General features: G+C 52.4%; 1 protein-coding gene across 3 annotated transcripts; it reads left to right on the top strand.

The window, feature by feature from the left end:
* Positions 1–238: 238 nt before the first annotated feature.
* On the top strand, positions 239–14,249 carry LSR (lipolysis stimulated lipoprotein receptor). 3 transcript variants are annotated; one of them, XM_074315754.1, is made up of 10 exons: positions 239–618; positions 1,821–2,165; positions 7,164–7,283; positions 9,224–9,280; positions 9,829–9,975; positions 12,578–12,739; positions 12,885–12,941; positions 13,032–13,163; positions 13,403–14,019; positions 14,112–14,249. In XM_074315754.1, exons 1-10 carry the CDS (start codon positions 417–419, stop codon positions 14,145–14,147), a joined length of 1,875 nt encoding a protein of 624 aa, XP_074171855.1. In that variant the 5' UTR covers positions 239–416; the 3' UTR covers positions 14,148–14,249. The 3 variants fall into 3 exon arrangements, with proteins under 3 accessions (XP_074171855.1, XP_019566205.2, XP_019566206.2); XM_019710646.2 differs by having other exon boundaries at positions 12,882–12,941; XM_019710647.2 differs by lacking the exon at positions 9,224–9,280 and having other exon boundaries at positions 242–618; positions 12,882–12,941.
* Positions 14,250–14,355: the final 106 nt, after the last annotated feature.

The following is a 14,355-nucleotide window of genomic DNA, read 5'->3' as shown; positions in this document are numbered from 1 at the left end:
CAGTTGAGTCTCGGTCCTCGTGAGTCATACTCCACTCGTCTCGGCCTGAGCAGGAGGGGCCGGGACGGGAATCCCAGGTCTGCAGGCGCCCTCCCGGCGAGCTGGTCACTTGGTTCCGACCCTAGGGGCCGGAGCACACCTGGGTCAACCCACTTCCGGGCGGGGAGGCGGAGGAACCCCTTCCACCGCCCACTCCCTTGCCCAGCCCTCCGTTCATACCCTGTGTACCTGGGCCAATCCATTCCCAAAGCGCCCAGGGGGTGGAGTGACTGAGAGAACCAAAGTAAATCAAACAACTTTCTCCCCGAAAGCTGGAAGCATTCTTCATCCATGTTGTTTCCGCTCATTAGAATTCTAGAACTGGGCAGGGTGGACTTGGAATAGGGACAAGAAACGGAAGCGGGAAGGGGAGGGGCATGCACCCCTCCCAGCCTTGGTGCGCGCCGCGCCCCCTACCCTCCGGGTACCCGGGAGGGGACGCGCGCACCGGACGAACCCAGATGGCCGCGCTGGCGCCAATGGCCCTGGGGCTCTCCTCGGGACTGGGCTTCTACCCGGCCACCCCGAGTTGGGGCGCGGTTGTCTCCGTGTGGCTCTTTCTCGGCACCTTCTGCACAGGTACTCAGAGCGGGGCCCCTGGTGCTGTGGAAGGGCGGGAGGGCACTATAAGAAGGGGGATGGATGGAGTTCTACACCGACTAGGAGGCAGGAGAGCTGGGGGAGGGGGAAGCGCAGAGACGAGGACCTCCCGATCCCCAGGGTCTCGGGAGATCCCTTATGTGCCAGAGTGAGGGGAATTCCTGCATTCGTGTAGGCAGCGCTCCCCCGCCCTTGTTCAGAGATAGCAGGAAGTGAAACTCCGGGACCGCGAACACTGGAGCGGCAAGGAGAATGGGACTCTTTGTAGGCCTGGGGTGAAGGACCACCCGATCCATGGGAAAGGCTGGGATGGGGACTTGGGCGCAAGCCGAAATTTCTAAGTCTTGGGGTAACGGGGGGACGGGCACTCGAGGGCTGGATCAGACATTTCCTAGAGGTAATGATCAAGAAACAGCGCCCAGGCCTCCGGTGGGTGCGGGATTGGGGACTCCTCACCCATGTACCTCAGGCTCCGAAGTATCTGTGTGTAAGGTCTGGTGGGATGGACTTTTGGACTTGGTTTGAAACCATATTCTGCGGGCAAGCTTTCACTGGATCGGATGTTTGTTTGGGTGAGGTCATGAGGAGAATTTTGTCTTTCTGCAAGGAGTTTCGGGGTATTCACATTTGAGATGGCTTTGGGTAGGGTGAGGTGGGAGGCTGATGGAGACATTATGGGGGCTTTAGCTACTCCGTGGCAAAGCATTCAGTCAAACAACTCCAAAATTTACACACACACCCCCAAAATTCACAAAACCCAGGGTAAACTTGGAACGTTGGTGGTGGTTTTTGAAGTGGGGCCTCCAGTACTTTGTGGTGGTCATTCGGGCTTGCCTGTACAGACCACAGAATAAGCCCTTTCTGTGAGACAATGGCCAACTGCAAAGGGGGCTGCGGTGGTTCAAAGGACACACTCTGAGAAGAGGGATGGACAGGATGTTCCAAGAAATCTGGCCATCTGACCTTGCACCTGCCACTTGAGCCCTATGGGTCTATAAAATGGGCATGATTATCTGAGCTGCCTCACCAGTTCTAGGGATTAAGGGACAATGTGTGCCAGGCGCTCTGTAAAACCATACACTTGTTAAGTGTCAAGTTGGTGACAAGTGATGTTGCTCATTTCTGCTGAAGCACTTCCCAGAGCTCATAACAGTCCCTGCCGACTCTCCTCTTGCCCTCAGCCCCTGCCAGTGCCATCCAGGTGACTGTGTCAGACCCCTACCACGTGGTGATCCTCTTCCAGCCTGTGACCCTACCCTGCACCTACCAGTTGACCACGACCCCCACGGCACCCATCGTGATCTGGAAGTACAAATCTTTCTGCCGGGACCGCATCGCTGACACCTTTTCCCCAGCCAGTGTCGAGAATCAGCTCAATGCCCAGCTGGCGGCTGGTAACCCAGGCTACAACCCGTATGTGGAGTGCCAGGACAGCGTGCGCACTGTCAGGGTTGTGGCCACCAAGCAAGGCAATGCCGTTACCCTGGGAGACTACTACCAGGGCCGGAGGATCACCATAACAGGAAGTATGTTGGGTGGGGCAAGGGAGAAGACGTGGGGACAGGGACAGGCTCGAGCTGGCCCCCTTGTGCACAACTGGGAGTGCCCACCTCAAGCTCATCAGTGCTCGTGTCTGAAAGGACTGACAAAAGCAGGATCCTTCTTTCTATCCTTCCACCCATTCCTTTATTTAACAATGACGATTTATTGAGCACCTAACGTATGCCAGGCGCTGTTTGAGGCCCTGGAAATACAGAAGTAAACAAAATTATCAAATCCCTTCCCTTGTGGAGCTCACATTCCAATGTGGGAAACAAATAAGATAAACACAACCCATACTATCAAGTGCTTGGAGATAAAGACAAGTGTGCAATGGAAAGAGAGGAAAGGGTTTTATAATACTAATACTACCAGCAATAGCAAGTGAAATTTATGTAAGTAACAACTTAAAAAGGGCCTCCTGTGTGCCAGGCTCTAACCCATGTTTACATGGATTAACTCATTTAGACCACGCAGTAATTGTGTGAGTGGATTCTGCTGCTGTTATTTTACCGAAGCCCAGAGAGGCAAAGTGACTTGCACAGGGTCACACAGCTGGTAAGAACTGGGATTCTATGTCAGCCACTTTGGGACTAGTCTCCAAGTTGTTAACCCCTTTGCTTGCCCAGGGTCGTCGGCAAAGCTCTCAGAGGAGGTAACATGAGTGAACTGAAGGGCCGAGAGATTTTAATGGAGAAAGTCTACAACATGCCAGGCACTTTACACACATTCTCCCACTGGGTCGTCATGGCCACATTTTGCACTTGACAACTGAGGCAAAGAGAAGTTAGGTAGCTCATAGAGCTGGAGCTAGGATTTGAACCCAGGCAGCTCTGAGAGGCTTTGACCTTAACCTTTATGCTGCCTGCTGATAGGAAGTGCCTGTTGGGACTAAGTAAGGGGCAGTGGAGAAGTCATTCATTCATTCATCCATTCAGTTGGTATTTATTGAGCAACTACTACGTGCCAGGTGCTGTTGTAGGTGGTGGGGATGGCGTGGTTATCAGAACAGTCGATGTCCCTGCCCTCATGCTGGTAACATGCTGGTGGGGTGAGGTAGGCAGTAAACGTGCAGATAAAGAAAAAGTAAGAATATCAGAGAGTACTGAGTGCTACAATAAGACAGACCTGGGTGATGTGCTTTATGGAGTGACTCGGGCACATGTCTTAAGATCTCTGCAAATGTAATCTGTGGAGGGATTGGGCCTGGGCCCTAAAGAATCTAGAGAGCCCGAGAGGAAGGTGATGGGTGAGAAGTGAAGCCTCACCCACTTAATGGATTTATACTTTACTGTCTTAAACAAGATTAGGGTTTTAATCTTAGGCATAGGGACAGAAGAGCAAAGGGGGTGTCCCTTTGCAGATCCCACGAGACCAGGCCATAGGGCACACTCCTTCCCTCACTCTGTTTAAACCGTGAGCGAAAGGCAAGGTTCCAGGGACCCAGCCTGTCAGTCCTGTTTTGGGGAGGAACCAGACCTACTTGTCCTGAATTTCCATAGGCAGCTCAGTCCAAAGCATTCTGCTGTTCTTGACGGAGGGCGTCTTGTGGGTTCAACCTGTCCAGGCCTCCTCGCCTATATCCCAGGGACCTCTCCAGCCAGGACCAGGCGTGACTGTCCAGCAACCCTGTAAGGATAGCCCGAGTACTGAGATTGCTCTTGAAGGCTGGCTGTAATTGTGCTTTTGCTGAATCCAAAACTCCAGAGCAACCCTCGGGCTCTACCTGGGGCAGAGTCTTCATCCTCCAAAGGCCTCATAGGCCCAAGTCTTTCAAGCTGCCTTGACCTGGCCCGTGTTTGATACAGGCTGTGATTTGTAAGCATCCATTGTGTGTACGCCCTCTCAGGAAGCCCAGTAGCCATGGGAGCTTCCTCCGTTTCAGCTTTGAGGATGGAGAAATGTGGACTCCCTGTGCTGTTCCTAGGGTCACCAGCTATTGGGTTTTAAGTGAAAGTAGTCCTGCGCAAACTACGTATAACGGGGGTTCATCCTCTGTGTCCTCAACGCAGGTGGGTCCCAACTCCCCCTTACATTTCTCTCTGCTTTGGGTGATGTGTGGGGCACTTGGATAGGAGCCCTGTTTCTACCTCATGCTGCTTGGAGTCCATGTGCCCCCCACTCAGTAATACTGGACCAGAGAGCCCACAAGACCCCCAAGATCATGAAGGTAGCCTCTGCTGTATGCAGATAAGGAACAAGAGGCCCAGAGGTGTGGAGGAGACCCAGCTTTTGTTCCCAATCGGAGACCCGGCATCTTCTCCCTGCACCTAAGACAATTAGAGCAATGCCCAGCCCAGTGTGTCAGGATCAGATGTGGAACAGACCGGGGACAGGATGTGCCTTGCAGGAAGGAGGTGGGCCCAGGACTTTGAATTGATCAAAAGAAGCCAGAAAGCCGTATTTTTCACGAGTTTTAGAAACATCATGCAGGCCAAAGAAAACGCATTGAGTTCCGGATCTGAGCCACCGGAGCCCAGTTTTCAACTCCTGGTCCGTGAACTTTTGCGGTGGTGGGGGTTCCTGTCCGCGTCTTCAGAGCGGGTCAGGGACCTGCCCTTGAGCTCTGGTTTTGGAGAGGTGTGGTCAGAGTGTGGTTTAAAGGTAAGGTGGGAAAATGGTGGCGTTCTGGATAGTCTGAAGCATTTGGGAGAATGTAGGTCAGAGTTTTATGAGGATTTGATGACAATACATGCAAAGGGACCCAGCACGTAGAACTCAATAAGTAGTGGCTAGATGCATGACCACGGAGGGGAGTCGTGTCCTCTACTCCATATCTGCTCTTAAGGTCACCCTCCTTGCACAACCTTCACCTGCACACTGGCACTTTCTGTCTGTCTTCCCTGATTGGTTTGCCCTATACTGCTTACCACCATCTGATATGCCTTATATTTACATTTTTTACTTGTCTCTCTTTCTAAGTTAAGGTCTGAGCTCTATAAGGTCGGGGATTATATCTGCTCTGTATAGCAGTGGTTCTCACTGTTGGTCTTAGGGTCTTAGGTCTCTACACTCTTAATTACTGAGGTCCTCAAAGAGCTTTGTTTTTATACTTAGCCAACTGAGAGAAGTTTAAAAAATATTTAAAATGACAGTGATAAACTCCTTATAGGTTAATATAGATAACATACTTTTTATGAAAATACTACTGTATTTTCCCAAACAAACCCAAAAAAACTTTAATGAAAGGTGTGTCATTGCTTTATATTTTTGCACTTCTCCTTGAAGTCTGGCAGAGTAGAAGCTAGATTGTCAGAGCTGCTACTGCATTCAATATATTGTGATAGCACTTGTCCTATAGCCTCGGGAAAACTCCATAGGACATTCAGAGATTAAGTGAAAAAGGCAAATAATATCTTAGTATTATTGTGTAAGTAACTTTGACCTCTAGGATTCTCTGAAAAGGTATGGGAGAACCCCAGCGTCCACGGAGCACGGTTATTCTGGAGTACACCTCGTACCTCAGACGCTGCCTGGAACACAGGGTGCTTTCAGTAATTATGTGTTGAATATTGAGTGACTGTGTCAAGGGCCTATTTGCATAGAATATGCGCTCAGAGCGCTGGAAGAGACAACAGATGCTTAGTGTGAGGTCAGCATGAGGAGGGAAGGGGCTCATTTTCAGGTCCTGGTCAGGCCCTGTGTCGGGCGCTGGGGTCTCAGCAGTGACCGAGATAGACCAGGTTCTGCTTGCATGCAGCCCACATTCTCCTGGGGATGGAATCAGGGGTGCTCAGCCCCTGAGCGGGCTGGTACAGTTCCACAGTGGGGTGGGGAGCTGTATGAGCAGGATGGAACCAGCCCAGAGATGGTCTCAGGACACAGGCAGAGGTACCAGCACAAGCAGAAGCCGAGGCAGGTGTGGGCCCAGCATGATGGGGCGCAGAGATGAGGCCAGTGTGTCCGGAGTCTAGTGAGTGAAGGAGAATGGTGGGGATGAGGCTAGTGTGGGAACTGGTGGCCAGATCATGCCAAGGGCCAGGGTAAGGCATTTGGAGTGGTAGAGAGAGACGTTGGAAGGAGGGTTTTTGTATGGCTGTGAGGTCTTCCAAAGGAGAAAGGCTTGGGTTCTTTCATTCCTTTGGCAATTGGCTGACGCCCTGGGGGATGCCAGGTGCTGCAGGCTGGGGCACACACAGTTACTGCCCTCAGCTGACATGGAGAAGGGCAGTGGATACATGGGGCAAGGTGGTAGGCAGGTCAGCAGGGGCCAAAGTGCCAGACAAGCTGGGAGGAAAGTGGCCGGATGGCTGTGGGGGTACACCTGTCTCCTCTCCTCTGTGGCCTCAGGTGGAGTTGCCCACTGGGTCCCACCCTGCCCCCTACTGGTGGATGGCTGTAGGGATTTAACCAATTAGGGCCTGAGGAGTAGAGAGGAAACCGGATGTGCTGAAAGACTTTCATTACTGGTGTAATTAATAGGCTCCTTGCCCCAGGGCTGCTTCACACCTGAGCGTCCCCAAGCCCTGGGCCTGACCTGGACTGTGGGGGCTGATGGCACTGGGGAACTGGGATGGTCTAACTGCCCCCACACACACACCCACTCTTTCTCATGCCTAGGCGTCTCCTCACCCTGGACCCACACCCTTGGGCCTACACCAGGCTTCCTGGTGGGCCTAAATGGTTCATGTAGGGGGAGGTAACTTTTGCTTTGAGAGATGGTAAAGAGCATAGTTATAATTCTGAAGCGCTGGCTCTGGAGTCAGACCGTCCCAGCTCCACCACTAATGAGCTAGATAACTTTGGGCAGGTCAGGTCTTCTCATCTGTAAACCAGGAAAATAACACTGCCCACCTCACAGACTTCTTGAAATACCCCCATGTTAAGTGTTTAATACGGAGCCTAAGAGGAATCACGGCCTGGGTATGAATATTTTGTTGTCACTTGGTACATCTGCTGCCCTTTCTCCCTTGCCCCTTCCCTGATGTCCCCATGCACGGGGGCTCTGGCCTCCCCCATGGTGGCCTCACAATCTCCTGATACAGATGCTGACCTGACCTTTGACCAGACAGCTTGGGGGGACAGTGGTGTGTATTACTGCTCCGTGGTCTCGGCACAGGACCTCCAGGGGAACAACGAGGCCTACGCAGAGCTCATCGTCCTGGGTAAGTGGGCTGGGCCCTGGGGGCCTGGGAAGGGGAGGGTAAGGGGGGCCTCTTCTACCACTTCTGTGTCTCCCTCCACCCTCCAGCTCATTCTCTGGGCTCTGTCGCCTGCTTTGCTCTCCCCTCATGGCACCACCAGTCACTTGGGCTTACCTGTGCCCTGCACCCTAGGCAGAGACACTCCCCCTCCTCAACATTTCAAATAAGCCAGAGCCAAACTATGAGTGGAGAGAATTGGGGACTCGGCCTCTTCCATCTCGTTTTCTAAAAGTACAGAAATGGTCAGAGTTGATTGATAGGGAGGGAGGAGGATTGATGGTGTATAAATTAAGAGGAAGCTGGACCCACCTTCTGCCCCATGTGCAGGGCCACATCTGACCCCGGAGGCCCTTGCCAAAGACAGGAACCTTGCTGCCCTGCTGGGATGGCATTGTGTGGCTTATACAGTGAGTGCTTCCCTCAGACGAGGCCCTCCAGATGCCCAGGGTCAGGGTAGGGTAGCTACTAGCAGCCCAGTCTGGCCATGAGCTCCCCCACCCCCCCACCAGGTATGGAAGGGATGCTGCCATTAGCCAGATGCTCTGTTCTCAGCCTACACATACAGGCTCGTGTGGTATGTGCCGTATGTGAGATGCTGCCAGGCTGGACATTGCCATCATCATATGCATGATGCAAGGAAATGCATGTGTGAATGAGCACACACGATGGGAGCGTGCTCCAGGGTACTCAGGCCATGCAGCAGCGTTCATGCATGGGCAACAAAATGCATGCACCAGTGACCCAGAGAACCTCTGTGTCCTTTGGTAAAATGCACAGTCTGCATTAGCAGTTCTCAAAATGCAGTCTCAGGACCTGCTTACACTCTGAAAACTTACTGAAGATCTCAAAGAGGTTTTGTTCATGTTTTTGTGGGTTATATCTATAGTTGCTTAATGTCTTAGAAATTGAAAACAGGAAATTTTTAAAGCAAGGTACACAAGTACACAGTCCATTACCATCAGATCAGTGATGTCATCATGTGTCACAGAGCCTCTGGAAAACTCCACTGTATACCCATGACAGAATGAGAGTGAAAAGGGCACATATTTGTTCAGTGTGATCATGAAATAGTTTTGGCCCTGGGGACATGACCACACTTTGAGAACCGCTGGTTTGGATGTTGGAACCCCCTGGTGGGGGCATGTGGCTTGGAGCGCATGAGCTTTGGATACAGGTTTGTTGGCAGGGAGCTGGGTGTGTGGATGCCCCTGTGAGATGCTTGTGGGCACAGAGCAACTGTGGCACTTGAGGGAAGGCACTGGCTGGGCCGTGAAACTTGTGGACAGGATAGACTGCATGGACCAACATGGGACCCTTGTGGGCCAAAGAACTAGGGCCACTCAGTAACTTGTAGGGGCTAGAGGCACTTCTGCCTTCACGGGCCTCTTCCTCTGTAATAAAAAAATTATAATTTGATTGCCTTGCTATAAAGACAATTCATTACCTATTTGGGATATTTTTTCTTCAGATTTTAAAATAAAATTAAAACTTTCATGGGTCCTAAGACATTGTGCCTACTATGCCTGATAGCATAGGACTGTCCCTATCACAAGATGCCACCCTTTGGGGCAAGAGGACGTGTGCATGTGAAAAAGATGGAGTGCCCAAACTGAAGTTGCACCTTCAGAACCCATGGGAGATGTACTAGAACCCTTTTGGGCAACAAACCCTGGGGCACGAGAGAGGGTGAATTATGTGATGGAAACCTTCTGGAAAACAGCACCCACATGAGTGAAAGGGGGTGGAGGGCAGGAACCACATGCTGGGACCCTTCTAGGCCACGAACCTGTCCTCTGCTTCAGGGCACACCTTCACCCAGATGAGCCTGGAGCTGGGCTTCAAGGGAGGGGTGGCCTGGGCTGGCCCTTGCCAGCATAATCTTCTCTCTTTTGTCCCTCCAGGCAGGACCTCGGGGGTGGCTGAGCTCTTACCTGGTTTTCAGGCGGGGCCCATGGAAGGTACGGGGGTGGAGTCCCCCACACAACACTTACGCTTCTAAGTATTCTCCATCCTAAACACTGCTCGCTGTAGACCCCCCACTAACCTCGCCTGATTCCGACTCTGGCATCTAGTGGCCTGGTTCTGGGCTTTGGGGTGGGCGGGATGGCTGACGATGGGCCTGGAGTGTAGGCAGGAGGCTCCTGTGACTGGTGCTTCTAGTGCTCTTCTGGGGTCTGGGACGTGGGCAGCTGGCTCTCTCTCTCCTCCCCTCTGAGGCTACAGCCTGTCTTGCTCTGGCCAGGTCACCTCTCGTTTCTTGCCTTGCCCCATGAGCCCAGGGCGAGGTCCCTAACTTTGGGACTGGCCTGGGTTGTAGAGTGGTGGGCATCCCTCTGCTGCTGCGCCCCAGCCTCTAGCACAGAGTCCAACAAGGGCTGCGGCTTTCCTACCAAGCTTTGCAAATAGCTTTGCCCTACCCGTCTCTGCACTGCCCTGCCCCGCCGTGTCTGTGTCCCTGTTCCTGGCCAGGCCTCTGGGCTCAGGGCCTATTCTCCTCTCTCTGCAGACTGGCTGTTCGTGGTGGTCGTCTGCCTGGCTGCCTTCCTTGTCTTCCTCCTGCTGGGCATCTGCTGGTGTCAGTGCTGCCCCCACACCTGCTGCTGTTACGTCAGGTGCCCCTGCTGCCCGGAGAGGTGCTGCTGCCCAGAGGCTCGTAAGTGCCCCTCATGTGACCACCCTCACTTGGCGTCCTACCTGGGTTCAAGGGGAGGAGGAGCCACTGGTCTGAAGGTTATGAGGTGAGCGATTTGGGAGAAAGTGGGCCAAGAAGGACCAGCTGATTCAGATTTTTATTTACATACCTCAACTTTCTGTTTATTTTTAATCTTCATTTGAGTTTTTCTTTTTGAAAGTATAGTCTATACACATGGTGGAAAAAAAAATTCAAATAGTACAAAACATTCACTAGAAAGTAAAGCTCCCTTTAAAAACAAAATCTTAAGTGAAAAAGGTAAGAAACCAAACAAGGTTTACAGTACCACATAATTTGAGCAAATGTAAAAAACCCACACAAGCACTTGACTTTTACATGGACACTATGTTTAAAGACATATCTAGCACATGAGTGGCACCTGGAGGATTGGGAATGGAAGTGGGACCAGAGCTGAAGGGGGAGGGAAGCAAACAAAACAGGAGAGGGGATAAAGGAGTAAAGCGAGTCTCCCTCCTCCCGGTGCCGCATTGCCCCTCCTCAGGCACCCTCTGGTATACCAGCACCTCTACACGCAGTTGTTGGGAAGTTTTTGCGTCTATTTTTATCAACTTTGATATTTTGATATGGAAGTTTATGTTGGACACATTCTTAATATGCGGACATATCTGATATCTAGTGTCTTGCATTTAATGCTGCCCATGGAAGCATACTTCTCTACTACTCCTTAATAAGTTCAACACTTTCACCTTTTCCTTCATCGTTGCCAAATTCACCGTATCTTTAGTTGATGAACAGATGACATCAACAGCTAGAAACCAATAACTTTACATGAGAGGAACACCTAGAACATGAGACCAAAAGAGGGATAGACCAGATCCTCTCATGGCACGTGCCCATTTCTAGGCCAGTAATGAACAGGCTGTGTAAAGGATGACCCATGTACTCCAGAGAGATGTATGTTTGTGTACTTTAAAGCTTACACATATGTGCCATAACTCCTTTAAGGTAACACAGTCCAAGCTGTGTTAACAGTGGAGTCATATGCGATTGTTGCCAACTTGGGCAGGTTGAGGTTTGAGGCCTGGCTTGCCGCCTTACCATCTTGGAAGCCCTCAGTCTCCTTTTCTGTAAAATGGGGCTGTGGTAGAGCCCTCTGTACAGGGTGAGTCTGGGGAACTGGTGTGTCGAGAATTTAGTGCAGGGCTTGGCCTACAGAAAGTGTTTCATGTCCACTAGCCATTGGACCTTGCTGCTGTCAACATCGGTAATGACAGAGGGCCAGGGTGCAAATCAGAGCCCTGCCACTCACACTGGGTGATCTCAGACAAGCAGTGTTCGCTCTCTGAACCTGTCTCCTTCTCTGTAAGGTCCTGACCTCATGGGGCGCCATGAGCATTAAGGGAAGACTGTGAGTGCCCAGCATGAGGCTGTAGCTCAGTGGTGGGCAACCTGGTTCTTCAAAATATGGCTCCCCTGAAAAAAAAATCCCCTCACTCCTGTCATTTTTAGTTGAGAGCTGGTTCAGGTGGTGGAGGAGCCGAGGGCTGCAAACAGATTTGCTGTTACCTCACTAATTAAGGCTGGGGCTGGGCCTAAGACTGCAAATTCCCTCCCAATGAATCTGTTACCCAAAACCAAGGCCACATTAACTTGCCAGAGTTCCTGTTACTTTTCTGCAGCCACAGCCCTGCTGGGTCATCTGCTAATTATAAAACAGCATCACCTGAGCTACTGAGGGGCTTCTCCTGGGGGGATTGACCACTGAGGCTCCTGCTTCCCCACTGAATCAGAGGTGAAGGGATCTTTCTGAGCCTGTCCCCGCCCCCCACCCCCACCCATTTTCCTGTTGGAGGCCCATGGAGGAAGTGACTTGCCTAGGCCCAGTGGCTTTGCTGCAAGTGCAGCTACCAGAACCCAGCCTCTTGCCTGGGGAGAAAGACAGAGGAGGATTTGCCCTTGAGCTGTCAAGCCTAGGACCAGGAGGGGGTGGGGGCGGGGAGGAGTACCTAGAAGTGGGTGCACCCTTGAGATGGAAACACTTTGCTGCTCAATGGAGGCAAGTGAACTCTGAGCCCCCATGCTCCTGCCTCAGATTGACCCCCACGGTGTCTCGGTATGGAAGACCCCATGGGGGAGGACCCAGCAGGCTTGAGAAGAGAGCAGGGGCGCACCAATGGGAATACTTAATTCCGGCCTGTGGGTCTAGCATATGGAGTTTATTTAAAGGGGCATCTTTGCCTCCTGTTGCTCCCTAAGAACGCAGGCCCAGGGTGGCCACATCTTCCGGTAAGGTGGCAAGAAAGTTGGAATTTTATGTAAAACCTTGAAAAATGTTGCTGAACCATTACTGTCAAACAAAACATATTGGGATGGCAGATTGGGGCCACAGGCTGCTAGTGTGCACACATCCTTAAAAGCTCTGAGCAATCACACAGGTGTGGACTCAATGCAGATGTACCTGCAGGAACCAACCACATGCCTAGGGAAGCTCCATGGCTGGGGAACTGGGGAGAAAGTCTAGTAACATCCTTCCCAACCTTGTATCACAGGGAAGGGCAGCAAGGCTTCTGGCTACCTTCTCAAACTGTGTATCTCCTCCCAGTGTATGCTGCTGGCAAAGCAGCCACCTCAGGCGTCCCAAGCATCTACGCCCCCAGCACCTATGCTTACCTGTCCCCTGCCAAGACCCCACCCCCAGCAGCCATGATTCCCATGGGCCCTGTCTACAATGGTTACTCTGGAGACTTCGACAGGAATAGCTCAGGTGAGGCTTGTGGGAGTCTGGCGCAGCGGTAGGCTGGGCATTTGGGCACTAAGGGGTGTGGGGCTGGAAGGAAGAGGGGCTGGGGCTGGGAATGCAAGGCTTTGCTGTAGGTGGGCAGCCACTCACAGCCAGTCTCCCTCAGTAGGTGGCCACAGCTCCCAGGTACCCCTGCTACGTGACACAGATAGCAGTGTGACCTCTGGTAAGAACCAATTGTTATGAATTTGGACATACCTGTAGGGGACAGGCTAGGTCAGCACCTGAACTGATCCCCTCCATCTCCTGTCCCTAGAAGTCCGTAGTGGCTACAGGATTCAGGCCAGCCAGCAGGACGACTCCATGCGGGTCCTGTACTACATGGAGAAAGAGCTGGCCAACTTTGACCCTTCTCGGCCGGGCCCCCCCAATGGCCGTCTTGAACGGGGTGAGTAGGGGAGATTACTGAGAGGGAAAGGGGAAGCATGTCTCCCCAATAAACCTGTCTCAGGCAGGACTGCTGCAAATCCCGCACATAGTCCCTCCTTCCCTACCATGGCTATAGGACCCTGCATATCACATAACAGATGAGAGTCTATGAGCCAAGTCATGACACTGCTGGGCCCCTGAGCTCCTGGCATTAAGACCTGACCTCCCAGCAGTTAGTAACACTTCCTTTTCCTACAGCCATGAGTGAAGTCACCTCCCTCCATGAGGACGACTGGAGATCCCGGCCTTCCCGGGGCCCTGCCCTCACCCCTATCCGGGATGAGGAATGGGGTCACCACTCCCCCCAAAGTCCTAAGAGGTGGGAGCAAGAGCCCCTCACCGAGCGACCCAGGAGTGGCTGGGGGGCTGGGCGGCCCCGGGCCCGCTCTGTGGATGCCTTGGATGACCTCACGCGGCCTGGCTCTGTTGAATCGGGGAGGTCCCCCCCAAGTAGTGGGAGAAGAGGTCAAGCTTATGCACCCCCCCGAAGCCGCAGCCGTGATGACCTCTACGATCAAGATGATCCAAGGGGCTTTCCACACTCCCAGGATCCCCACTACGATGACTTCAGGTCTAGAGACCGCCCTCATGCTGACCCTAGGTCCCGCCACCACCGCTCCCGGGACCCTCGGGACGATGGTTCCAGGTCCAGGGACCCCCAATATGATGGGCAGCTTCTGGAAGAGGCCTTGAGGAAAAAAGTGCCAGCAGAGAGGAGACCTTACAGGGAGGAAGAGGAGGTCTACTACCCTCCAGCACCTCCCCCTTACTCTGAGACAGAGTCCCAGGCCTCACGGGAGCGGAGGCTTAAGAAGGTGAGTGAACACCCTTTCATGGCTTTAAGACCCTTCCTGGACCCTCTCCTCCAGTCCTCCTAAGCTCACACCCTTTTCTTTCTCCTTTGCAGAACTTGGCCCTGAGTCGGGAAAGTTTAGTCGTCTGATCTAACATTTTGTATGTAGTTTTTGTACTTTTTTTTAATTTGAGGGACTACTGATGATCTTTCCTTTCTAAGTCTAATAAAATACGTGATCACAAAGCCTAAGTCTGGAGGGAAACGTTTGTTTTGCTGAGCGACGTGGGGAGCCCAGACAGCTGCCGTGAGCGTCTGCACAAAGCCCTGTGTCCCCTTCTCTTGGGACTTGAGTTCT

Source organism: Rhinolophus sinicus, linkage group LG11 (assembly GCF_036562045.2).
Source record: "Rhinolophus sinicus isolate RSC01 linkage group LG11, ASM3656204v1, whole genome shotgun sequence".
Taxonomy (NCBI): domain Eukaryota; kingdom Metazoa; phylum Chordata; class Mammalia; order Chiroptera; family Rhinolophidae; genus Rhinolophus; species Rhinolophus sinicus.
Note: the sequence above shows the minus strand (reverse complement) of the source record. Positions and strands in the feature narration are given on the sequence as shown.

What these genes read in the sequence shown, in the direction of transcription:
- LSR (XM_019710646.2), top strand. Translation starts at nt 417, where the DNA reads ATGCACCCCTCCCAGCCTTGGTGCGCGCCGCGCCCCCTACCCTCCGGG. An exon ending in TCAGGCGGGGCCCATGGAAG is followed by an intron (nt 9,281 to 9,828) that starts GTACGGGGGTGG and finishes CTCTCTCTGCAG; the next exon opens with ACTGGCTGTTCGTGGTGGTC. An exon ending in CTTCGACAGGAATAGCTCAG is followed by an intron (nt 12,740 to 12,881) that starts GTGAGGCTTGTG and finishes AGTCTCCCTCAG; the next exon opens with TAGGTGGCCACAGCTCCCAG.